At 37.2% G+C, this 22500-nt stretch overlaps 1 protein-coding gene across 1 annotated transcript in view; it reads left to right on the plus strand.

Annotated features, from left to right (window-relative positions):
* LOC133571778 (sex comb on midleg-like protein 4) overlaps window positions 1–15581 on the plus strand; it is a 17742-nt gene extending 2161 nt beyond the window's left edge. The window contains exons 3-7 of the mRNA XM_061924264.1: window positions 8626–8826; window positions 9027–9185; window positions 11585–11809; window positions 14365–14507; window positions 14601–15581. Coding sequence (XP_061780248.1) covers window positions 8626–8826; window positions 9027–9185; window positions 11585–11809; window positions 14365–14507; window positions 14601–14726 — 854 coding nt within the window. The 3' untranslated portion in view covers window positions 14727–15581. The remainder of the gene's footprint in view (window positions 1–8625; window positions 8827–9026; window positions 9186–11584; window positions 11810–14364; window positions 14508–14600) is intronic.
* The last annotated feature ends 6919 nt before the right edge of the window (window positions 15582–22500 follow it).

The raw sequence follows: 22500 nt of genomic DNA on the forward strand, positions 1-22500 counted from the left end.
AATGCAATTACTGAAATAAATCAAGTTTTTCAAAATATTCTAATTTACTGGATTTTACCTGTATTAGCTCATTTGGAATTTGACGCCTGCGACGTGTTTGAAAAAAGCTGGCACAAGCGGCAAAAAAGACTGAGAAAGGTGAGGAGTGCTTGGAACATCCCACAGGTGAACAGGCTGATTGGGAACAGGTGGGTGCCATGATCATACTTGCCAACCCTCCCGATTTTCCCGGGAGACTCCCGAATTTCAGTGCCATTCTCCCGAATTTCTCCCAATTTCCACCCGGGTATCAATATTGGGGGCGTGCCTTAAAGGCACTGCCTTCAATGCCTTCAATCTGGCGCCCTAGGCAAGATTTTAGGTGGCGCCCCCCCCCCACATCGGCAGTGAAGTGTATATACTCACAAGAACCCGAATAGCTTTGTCTTTGACCTTTTTTTTTTACTTACAACCAGAGGTGGGTAGTAACGCGCTACATTTACTCCGTTACATCTACTTGAGTACCTTTTGGGATAAATTGTACTTCTAAGAGTAGTTTTAATGCAACATACTTTTACTTTTACTTAAGTATATTTATAGAGAAGGAACGCTACTTTTACTCCGCTACTTTTATCTACATTCAGCTCGCTACTCGCTACTAATTTTTATCCATCTGTTAATGCACGCTTTGTTTGTTTTGGTCTGTCAGACAGACCTTCAAAGTGCCTGCCTTACTGGTGACGTTCCACCAATCAGATGCAGTCACTGGTGACGTTGGACCAATCAAACAGAGCCAGGTGGTCACATGACCTGATTTAAACAAGTTGAAAAACTTATCGGGGTGTTACCATTTAGTGGTCAATTGTACGGAATATGTACTGTACTGTGCAATCTACTAATAAAAGTTCCAATCAATCAATCAAAAGTGTGAAGGAAAAAATATACTTTTTTTATTTCAACCGTAAATCCCGTCAAAAGCCTCAAGACTGACCGCACATGAGGACGTTCCTGTCTTCACAATAAAAGTGCCGCTCCATCGCGCCTGCGCTTTCAAAACAAGAGTCTCCGAAAGCCAGCGCAAACAAGCTAGCAAGCTACGGAGTTTGCCGCCAATATATTTCTTGTAAAGTGTATAAAAACGAATATGGAAGCTGGACAAATAAGGTGCCAAAAACCAACCACTTTCATGTGGTATTAGACAGAAAGGAGGAACTTTTCTTCTCCTCCATTTGAAAACGTGGACGCTATCATCACTACTGTCTGATTACAATCAACGCAAGTCATCAGAATCAGGTAATACACCAACTTATATTCTTGTCTTCATTAAAGAAAGGAATCTATATGTTAAACATGCATGTATATTCATTAAAACACCTTTAACATGTAAACAAAAACAGCACAATAAATACATATAAATTATATACTGTATATATCAATGTATATATATATATATATATATATGTATGTGTGGGGAAAAAAAATCACAAGACTATTTCATCTCTACAGGCCTGTTTCATGAGGGGGGTACCCTCAATCGTCAGGAGATTTTAATGGGAGCATTCGCATACCATGGTTTGTATAGGGCACAGAGTGGGTGGGTACAGGCTGGCCTAGGGGCGTGGTGATTGGTTCATGTGTTACCTAGGAGGCGTTTCCGTCTATGGCGGCATGTTGTTACAATTTCGCTGCGCTTGTTGAGGGATGACAGGTCTGGACGGTAGATAATAAACAGTTTCTCTTTCAAGCATAGGTTGCATCTTTTATTACCACTATTGTAAGGTGTGCTGGATGCAAGAATTTGCCATGTTATTGAATATTCAACATTATTGTCTTTGAGGTCCCAAATGTGTTTGCTGAGTTCTGTGGTATTTCGCAGGTTTTTGTTCCTGAAAGAAGCCTTGTGGTTGTTCCATCTGGTTTTGAATTCACCCTCGGTTAATCCTACATATGTGTCGGATGTGTTAATGTCCTTGCGTATTACCTTAGATTGGTAGACAACTGATGTTTGTAAGCACCCCCCGTTGAGGGGGCAATCAGGTTTCTTTCGACAGTTACATGCTTTGTTGGTTTTGGAGTCGTTCTGACTGGGGGTCGACGGCTCATTTGCAATTGTTTTGTTGTGGTTTGAGATGATTTGTCGTATATTGTTCATGCAGCTGTAGCTCAATTTGATGTTGTTCTTGTTGAATACTTTTCTTAGGTTGTTGTCTTTGGGAAAGTGTTTGTCAATCAGGTTGAGGAATTTGTGTCCAATGTTCGTTGAGACGTTTTTGCTTCATGAAACCTCATGAAACAGGCCTGTAGAGATGAAATAGTCTTGTGATTTTTTTTCCCCACACATACATATATTGCGCTCTACTACGGTATCGAGCACTATTTTTTGGATAACCTTATTAAGACATATATATATATATATATATATATATATATATATATATATATATATATATATATATATATATATATATATATATATATATATATATATATATGTGTGTGTGTGTGTGTATGTTACTCATCAGTTACTCAGTACTTGAGTAGTTTTTTCACAACATACTTTTTACTTTTACTCAAGTATATATTTGGGTGACTACTCCTTACTTTTACTTGAGTAATAAATCTCTAAAGTAACAGTACTCTTACTTGACTACAATTTCTGGCTACTCTACCCACCTCTGCTTACAACTATACCCAATACCTGTATATAAAGGGGTGGAAAAGTGACTATTACCTGCAGGGCAAACATTAGCTAACCAGAAGGCAATAACAATGTAAACAAAAAACACCTGCTTAAAAGATCTAATACAAATGTCCCTGAGGAATGTAAGGTGGGAGTACTGTAATTACCTAACGTTACATTATTATTTTCCATAACAATTTAGCCCCCTCCACAATATTAACCCGACGTTAAAACAGAACTAGCTATTTATTGATTAGCAATTGCCGAATCATGTGACATTAGCTTAATGCTAAAAAGCCAGGTTACTATCACATTCTGTAACAGACAAATAATTTCATGTAGGCTAACGTTACCTACCTGCTACCTCTTGTCTTTTTCTCGTTTCTCCTCCTCTTCTTTTCTCTTTTTTCTTCCCTGGGCACCTGACAGTTTTGGCCGTTTTGACATCTTGTGTTGATTTTTTTGATGTGGTGACGTCCAAAAAGAGTCATGATACGAGAAGGGGGGGCGGCGCACCGTGCGGGGGGAAGGGGGGGGCGTAATGTTGTAACAAATAATATTTCTATTAAATAGGCTTTAATTTGAATTTTAATTAACGTGGGATTATTTTTTTGTATTTAGAAATAATAGTACCAACTTTTTTTTTTTTTTTTTTTCTCCAACATTTGTGGCACTGGCGTGGCGCCCCCTGATGGACGGCGCCCTTAGCATTTGCCTATACGGCCTATGCCACGGGCCGGCCCTGCTTCAACGTCCTCTACAACCTGTCGCCACGTCCGCTTTTCCTCCATACAAACAGCGTGCCGGCCCAGTCACGTAATATATGCGGCCTTTTCACACACACACAAGTGAATGCAAAGCATACTTGGTCAACAGCCATACAGGTCACACTGAGGGGTGGCCGTATAAACAAGTTTAACACTGTTACAAATATGCGCCACACTGTGAACCCACACCAAACAAGAATGGCAAACACATTTCTGGGAGAACATCCGCACCGTAACACAACCATAAACACAACGGGACAAATACCCAGAATCCATTGCAGCACTAACTCTTCCAAGACGCTCCCGAATTCGGAGGTCTCGAGGTTGGCAAGTATGGCCATGATTGGGTATAAAAGCAGCTTCCATGAAATATATATATAAAATCTCCCGGGGCAACCATTCTCCCGAATTTCTCCCGATTTCCACCCGGTTATCAATATTGGGGGCGTGCCTTAAAGGCACTGCCTTCAACGTCCTCTACAACCTGTCGCCACGTCCGCTTTTCCTCCATACAAACAGCGTGCCGGCCCAGTCACGTAATATATGCGGCCTTTTCACACACACACACAAGTGAATGCAAAGCATACTTGGTCAACAGCCATACAGGTCACACTGAGGGGTGGCCGTATAAAAGTTAAAGTTAAAGTTAAAGTACCAATGATTGTCACACACACACTAGGTGTGGCGAAATTATTCTCTGCATTTGACCCATCACCCTTGATCACCCCCTGGGAGGTGAGGGGAGCAGTGGGCAGCAGCGGTGGCCGCGCCCGGGAATCATTTTTGGTGATTTAACCCCCAATTCTAACCCTTGATGCTGAGTGCCAAGCAGGGAGGTAATGGGTCCCATTTTTATAGTCTTTGGTATGACTCGGCCGGGGTTTGAACCCACAACCTACCGATCTCAGGGCGGACACTCTAACCACTAGGCCACTGAGTCGGTAACAAGTTTAACACTGTTACAAATATGCGCCACACTGTGAACCCACACCAAACAAGAATGGCGGACACATTTCTGGGAGAACATCCGCACCGTAACACAACATAAACACAACGGGACAAATACCCAGAATCCATTGCAGCACTAACTCTTCCAAGACGCTCCCGAATTCGGAGGTCTCGAGGTTGGCAAGTATGGCCATGATTGGGTATAAAAGCAGCTTCCACGAAATGCTCAGTCGTTCACAAACAAGGACGGGGGCGAGGGTCACCACTTTGTCAACAAATGCCCGAGCAAATTGTTTAAGAACAACATTTCTCAAGCAAGGAATTTAGGGATTTCACCATCTATGCTCCGTAATATCATCAAAAGGTTCAGAGAATCTGGAGAAATCACTGCACGTAAGTGATACTGCATCAAAAAGGGACATCAGTGTGTAAAGGATATCACCACATGGGCTCAGGAACACTTCAGAAAAAAACCACTGTCAGTAACTACAGTCGGTCGCTACATCTGTAAGTGCAAGTTAAAACTCTACTATGCAGAGCCAAAGCCGTTTATCAACAACACCCGGAAACGCCGCCGGCTTCGCTGGGAACCGAGCTCATCTAAGATGGACTGATGCAAAGTGGAAAAGTGTTCGGTGGTCTGACGAGTCCACATTTCAAATTGGGTTTTGGAAACTGTGGATGTTGTGTCTTCCGGAACAAAGGGGATAGAACCCTCTGGACTGTTCTAGGCATGTGGGGGTGTATTAGTGGCCAAGACATGGGTAACTTACACATCTGTGAAGGCACCATTAATGCTGAAAGGTACATACAGCTTTTGGAGCATCCAAGCAACGTTATCATGGACGCCCCTGCTTATTTCAGTGAGATGTTGGCCAAGCCACGCTGTTGTAACTCGTGGCTTGGCCAACATCTCACTGAAATAAGCAGGGGCGTCCATGATAACGTTGCTTGGATGCTAAAAGATTGTAGTAAAAGAGTGCGGGTACTAGACTGGCCTGCAAACTGAGTGTTGTTAAAAGGAAAGGCCATGTAACACACTGGTAAAATGCCCTTTTTTGCAATGTGTTGCTGCCATTAAATTCTAAGTTCATGATTATTTGCAAAAAAAAATGTAACATGAAATATCTTGTCTTTGCAGTCTATTCAATTGAATATAAGTTGAAAAGGATTTGTTGTATTCTGGTTTTATTTACCATTTACACAACGTGACAACTTCACTGCTTTTGGGCTTTGTAGAAAAGTTTGTGCAGTGAAGCAAATGTCTCCATAAGGAACAATGTAAATATGAATAATTGGTTCCAGCCTCGACAAAAGTCTGCATTTTAGGGAAGTTTTGTACACTTTGAAGACGATATTAAGTGCGATACAGGACTGGGTGAGGGATCGACTTCTATTAGTCAACAAGCCAAAAAAACAACAACGAGCTGAACCGTCCCGTATACGCTGCTCTGCCCACACACAGGAGTCCCTTTGGTGCCCTCACAAACGATCAGAAATCACAGAAATCTTGAACCATGTTGCCACAATAATAAACATTTAAAAACGTCAATACGTTCTCAGCAAAGAGGAATAAGCAGACAAAGGCAGAGAAGGAGGGGGGGGGGAGCTGAAGGGGCCGTGTTAGGGTTGGGTTTAGGTTTTGGTTAGGTTTAAGATCAGGGGTTAGGTTAGGGTTAGGATTGGGTTAGGGTTGGGGTTGGGGTTAGGGTTAGGGTTAGGATTAGGGTTGGTGTTGGCGTTGGGGTTAGGGTTAGGGTTACGGTTAGGGTTGGGGTTAGGGTTAGGTATAAAGAAAATAGGTAGGTAAGGTTAGGGTTAGGGTTAGGGTTAGGGTTAGGGTTAGGGTTAGGATTAGGTTTGGAGTTGGGGTTGGGGTTAGGATTAGGGTTTTGGTTAGGTTTGGGGTTAGGGTTAGGGTTAGGATTAACGGTTAGGGTTGGGGTTAGGGTTGGGTTTGGGGTTAGGGTTAGGTTTTGGCTAGGGTTAGGATTAGGGGTTAGGTTAGGGTTAGGGTTAGGATTAGGGGATGGGGTTGGGTTTGGATTAGGGGTTAAAATTAGGGGTAAGGGTTGGGGTTAGGTTTGGGTTAGGGTTAGGATTAGGGGTCAGGTTTGGGTTATGGTTAGGATTAGGGGTTAGGGTTGGGTTAGGGTTGGGTTTGGGTTAGGGTTGGGGTTGGGGTTAGGGTTAGGGTTAGGGTTAGGGTTGGGTTAGGGTTAGGGTTAGGGTTAGGGTTGGGGTTGGGGTTAGGGTTAGGGTTAGGGTTAGGGTTGGGTTAGGGTTAGGGTTGGGTTTGGGGGTAGGTTTAGGTTTAGGATTAGGGTTAGGATTAAGGTCAGGTTTGGGTGATGGTTAGGATTAGGGGTTAGGGTTGGGGTTAGGGTTAGGGTTAGGGTTAGGGTTAGTGTTAGGATTAGGGGTTAGGGTTGAGGTTAGGTTTGGGGTTAGGGTTAGGGCTAGGGTTAGGGTTGGGGTTGGGGTTGGGGTTAGGGTTAGGTTTAGGGTTAGGGTTAGGGTTGGGTTAGGGTTAGGGTTAGGGTTGGGGTTGGGGTTAGGGTTAGGGTTAGGGTTAGGGTTAGGGTTGGGTTAGGGTTAGGGTTGGGTTTGGGGGTAGGTTTAGGTTTAGGATTAGGGTTAGGGTTAGGGTTAGGGTTAGGATTAAGGTCAGGTTTGGGTGATGGTTAGGATTAGGGGTTAGGGTTGGGGTTAGGGTTAGGGTTAGGGTTAGGGTTAGTGTTAGGATTAGGGGTTAGGGTTGAGGTTAGGTTTGGGGTTAGGGTTAGGGTTAGGGTTAGGGTTAGGGTTAGGGTTGGGGTTGGGGTTGAGGTTGGGTTTGGATTAGGGGTTAAAATTAGGGGTAAGGGTTGGGGTTAGGTTTGGGTTAGGGTTAGGATTAGGGTCAGGTTTGGGTTATGGTTAGGATTAGGGGTTAGGGTTGGGTTAGGGTTGGGGTTAGGTTTGGGTTTGGGTTAGGGTTAGGGTTAGGGTTAGGGTTAGGGTTAGGATTAGGGGTTAGAGTTGGGGTTAGGGTTGGGGTTAGGGTTAGGGTTAGGGTTAGGGTTAGGGTTAGGGTTAGGGTTAGGGTTGGTGTTAGGGTTAGGGTTAGGATTAGGGGTTAGGGTTGAGGTTAGGTTTGGGGTTACGGTTAGGGTTAGGGTTAGGGTTAGGGTTGGGGTTGGGGTTGAGGTTGGGTTTGGATTAGGGGTTAAAATTAGGGGTAAGGTTTGGGGTTAGGGTTAGGCTTGGGTTAGGGTTAGGATTAGGGTCAGGTTTGGGTTATGGTTAGGATTAGGGGTTAGGGTTGGGTTAGGGTTGGGGTTAGGTTTGGGTTTGGGTTAGGGTTAGGGTTAGGGTTAGGGTTAGGGTTAGGGTTAGGATTAGGGGTTAGGGTTGAGGTTAGGTTTGGGGTTAGGGTTAGGGTTGGGGTTGGTGTTAGGTTTGGGTTAGGGTTAGGGTTAGGATTAGGGGTTAGGGGTTAGGGGTTAGGGTTGGGGTTAGATTTTGGTTAGGGTTAGGGGTTACGGTTAGGTTTTTGTTAGGCTTAGGGTTAGGATTAGGGGTTAGGGTTGGGGTTGGGGTTAGGTTTTGGTTAGAGTTAGGGTTGGGGTTAGGGTTGGGGTTAGTTGCATATCACTTACACATACACAGTCTCTAACTGTGTATGTCTCCAACCCTAACCCTAACCCTGAACGAAAGGTAGTTTCCCCCTCCGCTGTGAAATAAGTCTGCTCTGGCATCTTTTTCCAGAAAAGTCCACTTTCATCACAATTAAAAACTTGCTCTGTTCCAACGACTTTTTTTTTTTTATAATACTGCCAAAATTCTACGTTTTTCTTGTGAAATTGTGACCTTTTTCTTGTGAAATTCCAACTCATTTTTCACAACAAGCTTTTTTTTATATTTGCATAGTATGTTTATATTATTAATGTTGTAAATACACTTCTTTATATATCTAGAAAGGCTGGTCCTAAAGAGGGATTTTTCTAATTGACTGTGTGTCGCTTTTAAAAGTGCTCCCCCTCTGGTCAACATATGAAATAACAAGTGTGTGTAAGAAATTGAAATGCGCCCCCTTTGGCCACAATTAATAGAAACAAATAAAATAAATATGAATATAGAGACATAATGTAATAACTTGAAGTAAATAAAGAAGATTAAAAACCAATGACATGTGTGTGTGTGTGTGTGTGTGTGTGTGTGTGTGTGTGTGTGTGTGTGTGTGTGTGTGTGTGTGTGTGTGTGTGTCAGTGTGCATCTACATCAACAAGCAGGCCAACACGGGTCCCAACCTGGACAGAAAGAAGATCCAGCAGCTGCCGGACCACTTTGGACCCGACAGACCCTCGGTGGTCCTGCAGCAGGCGGTCCAAGGCTGCATCGACAGCGCCTTCCAGCAGAAGACCGTCTTTGCGCTCCTCACGCAGGGCTACGGCGGGGAGAAGATCTCAGGTACTCACCGTCCACAAAACTGCCCGTCCAAGATCCTGTATATGTGACGGGAGCCCTTTATGAGGCCTTATTGTAAAACTGCTGGTCAAAGATCCTGTATATGTGACAGGAGCACTTTATAAGGCCTTATTGTAAAACTGCTGGTCAAAGATCCTGTATATGTGACAGGAGCACTTTATAAGGCCCCGCCTGTGTTTCAGCCACCTTTGATGGCAAGCAGCACCTCCTCAGCCTCCCGGTGGTCAACAGCATCGACTACGTGCTGCGATTCCTCAAGAAACTGTGTCGCAGTTTGCACTGTGAGAACCTCTTCAGTGACCAGCCCGTCATCAGCCGCCGCAACTCCTACCTGTCTGACGGTAGTCAAAGATCCTCTATATCTGACAAGAGCACTTTATAAGGCCTCATTGTAAAATTGCTAGTCAAAGATCCTCTATATCTGACAAGAGCACTTTATAAGGCCTCATTGTAAAATTGCTAGTCAATGATCCTCTATATATGACAGGAGCACTTTATAAGGCCTCATTGTAAAACTGCTATTCAAAGATCCTCTATATGTGACAGGAGCACTTTATAAGGCCTCATTGTAAAATTGCTAGTCAAAGATCCTCTATATGTGACAAGAGCACTTTATAAGGCCTCGTTGTAAAACTGCTAGTCAAAGATCCTGTATATGTGACAAGAGCACTTTTTAAGACCTTATTGTAAAACTGCTAGTCAAAGATCCTCTATATGTCACAGGAGCACTTTATAAGGCCTCATTGTAAAACTGATAGGCAAAGATCCTCTATATGTGTCAGGAGCACTTTATAAGGCCTTATTATAAAACTGCTAGTCAAAGATCCTCTATATGTGACAGGAGCACTTTATGAGACCTTATTGTAAAACTGCCAGTCAAAGGTCCCGTAAATGTGACAGGAGCACTTTATAAGGAATATTGTAAAACTGCTAGTCAAAGATCCTGTATATGTGACAGGAGCACTTTATAATGAATATTGTAAAACTGCTAGTCAAAGATCCTCTACATGTGACAGGAGCACTTTATAAGGAATATTGTAAAACTGCTAGTCAAAGATCCTGTATATATGACAGGAGCACTTTATAAGGCCTTATTGTAAAACTGCTGGTCAAAGATCTTGTAAATGTGAAGGGAGCACTTTATTAGCCCTTATTGTAAAACTCCTAGTCAAAGATCCTGTATATGTGACAGGAGCACTTTATAATGAATATTGTAAAACTGCTAGTCAAAGATCCTGTATATGTGACAGGAGCACTTTATGAGACCTTATTGTAAAACTGCCAGTCAAAGGTCCCGTAAATGTGACAGGAGCACTTTATAAGACTTTATTGTAAAACTGCTTGTCAAAGATCCTCTATATGTGACAAGAGCACTTTTTAAGACCTTATTGTAAAACTGCTAGTCAAAGATCCTCTATATGTAACAGGAGCTCTTCTTAAGACCTTTTTGTAAAGCTGCTAGTCAAAGGTCCTCTATATATGACAGGAGCACTTTATAAGGCCTTATTGTAAAATTGCTAGTCAAAGATCCTCTATATGTGACAGGAGTACTTTATAGGGCCTTATTGTAAAACTGCTAGTCAAAGATCCCGTAAATGTGACAGGAGCACTTTATAAGGCCTTATTGTAAAACTGCTTGTCAAAGATCCTCTATATGTGACAGGAGCACTTTATAAGGCCTCATTGTAAAATTGCTAGTCAAAGATCCTCTATATGTGACAGGAGCACTTTATAAGGCCTCATTGTAAAATTGCTAGTCAAAGATCCTCTAAATGTGACAGGAGCACTTTATAAGGCCTTATTGTAAAACTGCTAGTCAAAGATCCTGTATATGTGACAGGCGCACTTTGTCAGGCCTTATTGTAAAACTGCTAGTCAAAGATCCTCTATATATGACAGGAGCACTTTATAAGGCCTTATTGTAAAACTGATAGGCAAAGATCCTCTATATATGACAGGATCACTTTATAAGGCCTTATTGTAAAACTGCTAGTCAAAGATCCTCTATATGTGACAGGAGCACTTTATTGGGCCTTATTGTAAAACTGCTTGTCAAAGATCCTCTATATGTGACAGGAGCACTTTATAGGGCCTTATTGTAAAACTGCTAGTCAAAGATCCTCTACATGTGACAGGAGCACTTTATAGGGCCTTATTGTAAAACTGCTCGTCAAAGATCCTCTATATGTGACAAGAGCACTTTATAAGGCCTTATTGTAAAACTGACAGTCAAAGATCCTGTATATGTAACAGGAGCTCTTTTTAAGACCTTTTTGTAAAACTGCTAGTCAAAGATCCTCTATATGTGACAGGAGCACTTTATAAGGCCTTATTGTAAAACTGCTAGTCAAAGATCCTGTATATGTGACAGGAGCACTTTATAAGGAATATTGTAAAACTGCTAGTCAAAGATCCTGTATATGTGACAGGAGCACTTTATAAAGCCTTGTTGTATAACTGCTAGTCAAAGATAATCTACATGTGACAGGAGCACTTTATAAGGCCTTATTGTAAAACTGCTAGTCAAAGATCCTCTACATGTGACAGGAGCCCTTTATAAGGCCTTATTGTAAAACTGCTAGTCAAAGACCCTCTATATGTCACAGGAGCACTTTATAAGGCCTCATTGTACAACTGCTAGTCAAAGATCCTGTAAATGTGACAGGAGCACTTTATAAGGCCTTATTGTAAAACTGCCAGTCCAAGATCCTCCACTCAGACGCCTGTGTCTGGCCTCCAGCTGAAACGTCTCCGGCAGACGACTATCGCCACGAGCAGGCAGACGTCAAGCGCTACCCGCTGGACCACGGCGAGTCCGCCTTCAGCTCCATAAGCTCCTCCTACTCGCCAAAGTCCGCCTACGGCTTCCGCTCTTTGCAGCAGTTCCCCAGCGGCCCCACGCCCGTGGGCCCCTGCAGGCAGACGTCCGCCGGCCCCGACACTTTCTTAGAGGGCAACAGGACAGGTGAGAGGTCATCACAAAATAAACATTTATCAAAGATCCTCCATATCAAACCAGAGCTCTTCCGTTACCTATGGACGTACTGCAAAAATGCTAGTCAAAGATCCTCAATATAACACGAGCACTTCTCTGTTTCTTAAAATCCTACAGGAAAACCGCTAGTCAAAGATCCTCTATATAACAGGAGCACTCCTCTGTTTCTTAAAGTCCTACTGTAAAACCACTAGTCAAAGATCCTCTGTTACAGGAGCAGTCTTTTGTGTCTTAAAGTTTTACTGTAAAACCGCAAGTCAAAGATCCTGAAAACAATAGGAGCACTCTTGTGTTTCCTAAAGTTTTACTGTAACACCGCTAGTCAAAGATCCTCTATACAACAGGGGAACACCGCTGTTTCTTAAAGTTGTACTGTAAAACCAGTAGTCAAAGATCCTCTGTATAACAGGAGCCGTCTTCTATTTCTTAAAGTCTTACTGTAAAACCAGTAGTCAAAGATCCTCTGTATAACAGGAGCCGTCTTCTATTTCTTAAAGTCTTACTGTAAAACCAGTAGTCAAAGATCCTCTGTATAACAGGAGCCGTCTTCTATTTCTTAAAGTCTTACTGTAAAACCAGTAGTCAAAGATCCTCTGTATAACAGGAGCCGTCTTCTGTTCCTTAAAGTTGTACTGTAAAATCAGTAGTCAAAGATCCTCTGTTACAGGAGCAGTCTTCTGTTTCTTAAAGTTTTACTGTAAAACCGCAAGTCAAAGATCCTGAAAACAACCGGAGCACTCTTGTGTTTCCTAAAGTTTTACTGTAACACCGCTAGTCAAAGATCCTCTATACAACAGGGGAACACCGTTGTTTCTTAAAGTTGTACTGTAAAACCAGTAGTCCAAGATCCTCTGTATAACAGGAGCCGTCTTCTATTTCTTAAAGTCTTGCTGTAAAACCAGTAGTCAAAGATCCTCTGTATAAGAGGAGCCGTCTTCTGTTCCTTAAAGTTGTACTGTAAAACCACTAGTCAAAGATCCTTTGTATAACAGGAGCCGTCTTCTGTTTCTTAAAGTTGTACTGCAAAACCACCAGTCAAAGATCCTCTGTATAACAGGAGCCGTCTTCTGTTCCTTAAAGTTGTACTGTAAAACCGCTAGTCAAAGATCCTCTATACAACAGGATTACTCCTATGTTTCGTTAAGTCCTTTTGTAAAACTGCTAGTCAAAGATTGTCTATATAACAGGAGCAGTCTTCTGTTTCTTAAAGTTCTACTGTAAAAATGCTTGTCAAAGATCCTCTATATGTGACATTAGCATTCTTTTAAGGCCCTATTGTAAAACCGCTAGTCAAAGATCCTCTATATGTGACAGGAGCACTTTATAAGGCCTTATTGTAAAACCGCTAGTCAAAGATCCTGTATATGTGACAGGAGCACTTTATAAGGCCTTATTGTAAAACCGCTAGTCAAAGATCCTCTATATGTGACAGGAGCACTTTATAATGCCTTATTGTAAAACTGCTTGTCAAAGATCCTCTATATGTGACAGGAGCACTTTATAAGGCCGTGATGTAAAACTGCTGGTCAAAGATCCTGTATGTGTGACAGGAGCCCTTTATAAGGCCGTGATGTAAAACTGCAGGTCAAAGATCCTGTATATGTGACAGGAGCACTTTATAAGGCCTTATTGTAAAACTGCTAGTCAAAGATCCTGTATATGTGACAGGAGCACTTTATAAGGCCGTGATGTAAAACTGCTGGTCAAAGATCCTGTATGTGTGACAGGAGCACTTTATAAGGCCTTATTGTAAAACCGCTAGTCAAAGATCCTGTATATGTGACAGGAGCACTTTATAAGGCCTTATTGTAAAACCGCTAGTCAAAGATCCTGTATATGTGACAGGAGCACTTTATAAGGCCTTATTGTAAAACCGCTAGTCAAAGATCCTGTATATGTGACAGGGGCACTTTATAAGGCCTTATTGTAAAACCGCTAGTCAAAGATCCTGTATACGTGACAGGAGCCCTTTATAAGGCCTTATTGTAAAACTGCTAGTCAAAGATCCTGTATATGTGACAGGAGTACTTTTTAAGGCCTTATTGTAAAACTGCTAGTCAAAGATCCTCTACATGTGACTGGAGCACTTTATAAGGCCTTATTGTAAAACTGCTAGTCAAAGATCCTCTATATGTGACAGGAGCACTTTTTAAGGCCTTATTGTAAAACTGCTAGTCAAAGATCCTCTACATGTGACTGGAGCACTTTTTAAGGCCTTATTGTAAAATTGCTAGTCAAAGATCCTGTATATGTGACAGGAGCACTTTATAAGGCCGTGATGTAAAACTGCTAGTCAAAGATCCTGTATATGTGACAGGAGCACTTTATAAGGCCGTGATGTAAAACTGCTAGTCAAAGATCCTGTATATGTGACAGGAGCACTTTATAAGGCCGTGATGTAAAACTGCTAGTCAAAGATCCTGTATATGTGACAGGAGCACTTTATAAGGCCGTGATGTAAAACTGCTGGTCAAAGATCCTCTATATGTGACAGGAGCAGTATAATGGTTGTGTTTCCAACCCAGGATGTTACCCTGCAGAGTCCCAGGAGTCCAAGGCTCCGGCCAGTAAAGAGCCGTCCTCTTGGACCGTGGACGATGTGGTCTGGTTCATGAAGGACGCCGACCCTCAGGCCTTGGGTCCTCACGCCGACGTCTTCAGGAAACACGTAAGTTTCTCCTCAGGAGCGTCGACCAATCAGGACGCTTGTTGTCAGGAGCGCAGACCAATCAGGACGCTCCATCTTTGCCCCGCCCTGCAGGAGATTGACGGCCACGCCTTGCTGCTGCTGAAGAGCGACATGATGATGAAATACTTGGGCCTGAAGTTAGGCCCCGCCCTCAAGCTGTGTTACCACATCGACAAGCTCAAGCAGAGCAAGTTCTAGAAGGCGGGAAGGTTTGAAGGAGAATCACAACTTTTTTTTTTATTCTTTCACTTTCACTTTGTTAACGGAACATCCAATCTTTTTTTACTTTCAGTTCGTTAACGGGACATTTCACATCTTCTTTTTTTTAACTTTCACTTTGTTTACAGAACATCCAATCTTTTTTTACTTTCAGTTCGTTAACGGGACATTTCACATCTTTTTTTTTTTATTTTCACTTTGTTAACAGAACATCCAATCTTTTTTTACTTTCAGTTCGTTAACGGGACATTTCACATCTTTTTTTTTAATTAACTTTCACTTTGTTTACAGAACATCCAATCTTTTTTTACTTTCAGTTCGTTAACGGGACATTTCACATCTTTTTTTTTTTACTTTCACTTTGTTTACAGAACGTCAAATCTTTTTTTTTAACTTTAATTTTAACAGGACATTTCACTTTTTTTTTTAACTTTCACTTTGTTTAGAGAATATCACATCATTTTTTTTACTTTCGCTTTGTTTACAGAACATCACATATCTTATTATTTTCACTTTGTTGACAGGACATTTGACGTTTTTTTGTTTACAGAATATCACATATTTCTTTACTTTCACTTTGTTTACAGAACATTACTTTTTTTTTTTACACCAAATTATTATTTTTTTACTTTCACTTTCTTAACATACATTTCACATCTTTGTTTACAGGACATCAAATCTTTTTTTACTTTAACTTAGTTAGCAGGACATTTCACCTTTTTTTTTAACTTTCACTTTGTTTTCAGAACATCACAACTTTTTTTTCTTTCACTTTGTTAACAGGACATTTAACTTTTTTTTTAATTTTTCATTTTGTTTACATAACATCACAACTTTTTTCTTTTTTCTTTTCCTCTGTTAACAGGACATTTCACATCTTTTTAACGTTCACTTTGTTTACAGAACATCACAACTTGTTTTACTTTCACTTTGCTAACGGGACAATTCACATCTTTTTTTTTAAACTTTCACTTTGTTTACTGAACATCACAACTGTTTTTTTTTTACTTTCATTTTGTGTATGGGACTTTGCATCTCTTTTTGTTTTTTACTTTCACTTTGTTTTCAGGATATTTCACTTTTTTTAACTTTCACTTTGTTTACATAACATCACAACTTTTTTCTTTTTTACTTTCCTCTGTTAACAGGACATTTCACATCTTTTTAACTTTCACTTTGTTTACAGAACATCACAACTTGTTTTACTTTCACTTTGCTAACGGGACAATTCACATCTTTTTTTTTTTTAAACTTTCACTTTGTTTACTGAACATCACAACTGTTTTTTTTTAACTTTCATTTTGTGTATGGGACTTTGCATCTCTTTTTTTTAACTTTCACTTTGTTTACAAGACATTTCATCTTCTTCTTTTTTACTTTCACTTTGTTTACATAACATCACAGCTTTTTTTTTTTTTTTTTTACGTGCATTCTGTTAACAGGACATTTCACATCATTTTAACTTTCTCTTTGTTTACAGAACATCACAACTTTTTTTACTTTCACTTTGCTAATAGGACAATTCACATCTTTTTTTTTCAAGCTTTCACTTTGTTTACTGAACATCACAACTTTTTTTTTACTTTCACTTTGCTAATAGGACAATTCACATCTTTTTTTTTCAAGCTTTCACTTTGTTTACTGAACATCACAACTTTTTTTTACTTTCACTTTGCTAATAGAACAATTCACATCTTCTTTTTTTTTAACTTTCACTTTGTTTACAGGACATTTCGCATCTTTGATCTTATTCACTACGAGACACAAAGATTTTACACAGACAGAGACTCTACTCGCACATCTTTGTTACACCCGTCCAGATGTTGACCTCATCTGCAGCACGGCTGCATGCAGATTTTATAACCTACAGTACTCTAATATAGTACTAAAAGTATCATAATATACAGTACACCCACAGTACTGCATGTACAATAATATACTCCTATAGTACTCTATGTACAATAATATGCAGAACAACTACAGTATTGTATGTACAATCACACACTTTTATAGTACTGTATGTACAATAATATACAGTACACCTGCATTACTGTTTGAACATTAATATAATAATATAGTACTGTATGTACAACAATACACTCCTATAGTACTCTGTACAATAATGTACTCCTAAAGTACAGTATGTACAATGATATACAGTACAGTTACAGTACTGCATGTACAATAATACACCTCTACATTACTGTATGTACAATAATATACAATACAACTACAATACTATATGTACAATAATGTACTCATTCAGTACTGTACAATAGTGTACAGTATTGTAAATTGATAAACAGTAGATCTACAGTACTGTATATACAGTTCACCTACAGTACTGTGTACAATAATACACTCCTATAGTACTGTATGTACAATAACACACTCCTACAGTACTTTGTGTACAATAATACACTCCTATATAGGATGATATATGTGAAAGAATACGTCTAAACTTTATTATTAAGTACCCGCATCGAAATACTTGCATTGCATATTTTGCGGCGTACTTGCCGAGTGTACTCTGATGTCATCCAAGTATTTTTTATTTTGAAAAATCCTTGGTGCCGATGATCGTATTTCAAATGTTTGCTTTTGTGTTTTATGATCCTCTGTATGAGTATTAAATGACACGACTACAGTGCGTATTGTCGTGTTTATGTACAGTGCCCTAATATCATTACTGTAAATGGAGCAACGCTACTTGTGTATTTTCAAAGTAAAATCCTGCGACAGACCTTCCAGTTTTTTTTCTACCGTAAAATCTGTGGCCCTTATTTTGCAGTACAATGCTGTAAAAGAGTACAATACTGTAAAAGAGTACAATACTGTAAAAGAGTAGCATTGTCATTTTTACAGTAACATTCTGACAACTGAACTGTCAGTTGTTGTTGTTTTTTTTACAGTGCATTACTGTAAATGGCAAAACAGTGACACTTTTGTTTTTACAGTAAAATTCTGCCGACTGAGCTGCCATCCATTTTCTACCGCTTGTCCCGTTCGGGGTGGAAGGGGCGCTGAATCATTTATATTAAAAAAGTGAGTTATAGTCACCCTGGTATCGAACCTGTTTTTTTTTGTTTTGTTTAATTTTTTTTTTTTTTTTAATCAAAACTAAGTCAATAGTGCAAAATCATTTATATGAAAAAAGTGAGATATAGTCACCCTGATATCGATCAGAGGCCGATACTGTTATTTTTTATTTTATTTTATTTATTTATTTATTTATTTTAATCAAAACTAAGTCAATAGTGCAAAATCATTTATATGAAAAAAGTGAGATATAGTCACCCTGGTATCGATCCTGTTTTTGTTTTGTTTTGTTTAATTATATTTTTTTTAAATCAAAACTAAGTCAATAGTGCAAAATCATTTATATGAGAAAAGTGAGATATAGTCACCCTGATATCGATCCGAGGCCGATACTGTTATTTTTATTTTTATTTTATTTATTTATTTATTTATTTTAATCAAAACTAAGTCAATAGTGCAAAATCATTTATATTAAAAAAGGTGAGATATAGTCACCGTGGTATCGATCCGAGGCCGATACTGTTTTTTAATTATTTTTTTAATTATTACTAAAAAAAAAAATCACAACTAAGTCAATAGTGCAAAATCATTTATATAAAAAAAAAAAGTGAGATATAGTCACCCTGGTATCGATCCGAGGTCTATACTGTTATTTTTTTATTTTATTTTATTTTATTTATTTAAAAAAAAAAAAAATCAAAACTAAGTCAATAGTGCAAAATCATTTATATTAAAAAAGTGAGATATAGTCACCCTGGTATCGATCCTGTTTTTTTTTGTTTTGTTTAATTATTATTTTTTTTTAAATCAAATCTAAGTCAATAGTCCAAAATCATTTATATTAAAAAAAGTGAGATATAGTCACCCTGGTATCGATCCGAGGCCTATACTGTTATTTTTTATTTTATTTTTTATTTTTATTTTATTTTTTTAAATCAAAACTAAGTCAATAGTGCAAAATCATTTATATTAAAAAAGTGAGGTATAGTCACCCTGATATCGATCCGAGGCCTATACTGTTATTTTTTATTTTATTTTTATTTTATTTTTTTATTTTTTTTAAATCAAAACTAAGTCAATAGTGCAAAATCATTTATATTAAAAAAAGTGAGATATAGTCACCCTGATATCGATCCGAGGCCGATACTGTTATTTTTTTATTTTATTTTATTTTTTTATTTATTTATTCTTAAAATCAAAACTAAGTCAATAGTGCAAAATCATTTATATTAAAAAAGTGAGATATAGTCACCCTGGTATCGATCCGAGGCCGATACTGTTTTGTAATTGTTTTTTTTATTATTATTTAAAAAAAAATCAAAACTAAGTCAATAGTGCAAAATCATTTATATTAAAAAAAAAGTGAGATATAGTCACCCTGGTGTCGATCCGAGGCCGATACTGGTTTTTTTTTACTTATTATTATTATTATTATTATTATTTTAATCAAAACTAAGTCAATAGTGCAAAATCATTTATATGAAAAAAGTGAGATATAGTCACCCTGGTATCGATCCTGTTTTTTTTGTTTTTGTTTAATTATTTTTTTTTTTTAAATCAAAACTAAGTCAGTAGTGCAAAATCATTTATATGAAAAAAGTGAGATATAGTCACCCTGATATCGATCCGAGGCCGATACTGTTATTTTTTATTTTATTTTATTTATTTATTTATTTATTTTTTAAATCAAAACTAAGTCAATAGTGCAAAATCATTTATATTAAAAAAGTGAGATATAGTCACCCTGGTATCGATCCGAGGCCGATACTGTTTTTTAATTATTTTTTAAATTATTACTAAAAAAAAAAATCACAACTAAGTCAATAGTGCAAAATCATTTATATAAAAAAAAAAGTGAGATATAGTCACCCTGGTATCGATCCGAGGTCTATACTGTTATTTTTTATTTTATTTTATTTTATTTATTTAAAAAAAAAAAAAATCAAAACTAAGTCAATAGTGCAAAATCATTTATATTAAAAAAGTGAGATATAGTCACCCTGGTATCGATCCGAGGCCGATACTGTTTTTTAATTATTTTTTAAATTATTACTAAAAAAAAAATCACAACTAAGTCAATAGTGGAAAATCATTTATATTAAAAAAAAGTGAGATATAGTCACCCTGGTGTCGATCCGAGGCCGATACTGTTTTTTTTATTTATTATTATTATTATTATTATTATTATTATTATTATTATCATTATTTTAATCAAAACTAAGTCAATAGTGCAAAATCATTTATATGAAAAAAGTGAGATATAGTCACCCTGGTATCGATCCTGTTTTTTTTTTGTTTTTTTTAATTATTATTTTTTTTAAATCAAAACTAAGTCAATAGTGCAAAATCATTTATATGAAAAAAGTGAGATATAGTCACCCTGATATCGATCCGAGGCCGATACTGTTATTTTTATTTAATTTGATTTATTGATTTATTTATTTTTAATCAAAACTAAGTCAATAGTGCAAAATCATGTATATTAAAAAAGTGAGATATAGTCACCCTGGTATCGATCCGAGGCCGATACTGTTTTTTAATTGTTGTTTTTTTATCATTATTAAAAAAAAATCAAAACTAAGTCAATAGTGCAAAATCATTTATATAATAGTGCAAAATCCATCCATCCATCCATTTTTTTTACCGCTTGTCTCTTGCGGGGCCGCAAAATCATTTATATTAAAAAAAAGTGACATATTTTCGCCCTGGTATCGGTCCGATGCCGATACTGCTTTTTATTTTGTTTGATCTTTTTTTGTCAAAACTAATTCAATAGAGCAAAAATGTATTATTTATATAAAAAAAATAGTGCAAAATCATTTATATTAAAAAAGTGAGATATCGTCACCCTGGTATCGATCCAAGACCGATACTGTTTTTTTAAAATTGTTTTTTATTTTTATTTTTATTTTTTTAATCAAAACTAAGTCAATAGTGCAAAATCATTTATATTAAAAAAGTGAGATATAGTCACCCTGGTATCGCTCCGAGGCCGATACTATTTTATTATTATTATTATTATTATTATTATTATTATCATCATTATTTTAATCAAAACTAAGTCAATAGTGCAAAATCCATCCATCCATCCATTTTTTTTACCGCTTGTCTCTTACGGGGTCACACAATCATTTATATTAAAAAAAAAGTGAGATATTTTTCCCCTGGTATCGATCCGATGCCGATACTGCTTTTTATTTTGTTTGATCTTTATTTGTCAAAACTAATTCAATAGAGCAAAATGTATTATTTATATTTAAAAAAAATTGTGCAAAATCATTTATATTAAAAAAGTGAGATATCGTCACCCTGATATCGATCCAAGGCCGATACTGTTTTTTTTAAATGGTTTTTTATTTTTGTTTTTATTTTTTTAATCAAAACTAAGTCAATAGTGCAAAATCATTTATATGAAAAAAGTGAGATATAGTCACCCTGGTATCGATCCTGTTTTTTTTGTTTTTGTTTAATTATTATTTTTTTTAAATCAAAACTAAGTCAGTAGTGCAAAATCATTTATATGAAAAAAGTGATATATAGTCACCCTGATATCGATCCGAGGCCGATACTGTTATTTTTTATTTTATTTTATTTATTTATTTATTTATTTTTTAAATCAAAACTAAGTCAATAGTGCAAAATCATTTATATTAAAAAAGTGAGATATAGTCACCCTGGTATCGACCCGAGGCCGATACTGTTTTTTAATTATTTTTTTAATTATTACTAAAAAAAAAAATCACAACTAAGTCAATAGTGCAAAATCATTTATATAAAAAAAAAAGTGAGATATAGTCACCCTGGTATCGATCCGAGGTCTATACTGTTATTTTTTATTTTATTTTATTTTATTTATTTAAAAAAAAAAAAAATCAAAACTAAGTCAATAGTGCAAAATCATTTATATTAAAAAAGTGAGATATAGTCACCCTGGTATCGATCCTGTTTTTTTTTGTTTTGTTTAATTATTTTTTTTTTTTAAATCAAATCTAAGTCAATAGTCCAAAATCATTTATATTAAAAAAAGTGAGATATAGTCACCCTGGTATCGATCCGAGGCCTATACTGTTATTTTTTATTTTATTTTTTATTTTTATTTTATTTTTTTAAATCAAAACTAAGTCAATAGTGCAAAATCATTTATATTAAAAAAGTGAGGTATAGTCACCCTGATATCGATCCGAGGCCTATACTGTTATTTATTATTTTTTTTTTTTTTTTTTTTTTTTTAAATCAAAACTAAGTCAATAGTGCAAAATCATTTATATGAAAAAAAGTGAGATATAGTCACCCTGATATCGATCCGAGGCCGATACTGTTATTTTTTTATTTTATTTTATTTTTTTATTCTTAAAATCAAAACTAAGTCAATAGTGCAAAATCATTTATATTAAAAAAGTGAGATATAGTCACCCTGGTATCGATCCGAGGCCGATACTGTTTTGTAATTGTTTTTTTTATTATTATTTTTAAAAAAATCAAAACTAAGTCAATAGTGCAAAATCATTTATATTAAAAAAAAGTGAGATATAGTCACCCTGGTGTCGATCCGAGGCCGATACTGGTTTTTTTTACTTATTATTATTATTATTATTATTATTATTATTTTAATCAAAACTAAGTCAATAGTGCAAAATCATTTATATGAAAAAAGTGAGATATAGTCACCCTGGTATCGATCCTGTTTTTTTTGTTTTTGTTTAATTATTTTTTT

Source organism: Nerophis lumbriciformis, linkage group LG29 (genome assembly GCF_033978685.3).
Source record: "Nerophis lumbriciformis linkage group LG29, RoL_Nlum_v2.1, whole genome shotgun sequence".
Taxonomy (NCBI): domain Eukaryota; kingdom Metazoa; phylum Chordata; class Actinopteri; order Syngnathiformes; family Syngnathidae; genus Nerophis; species Nerophis lumbriciformis.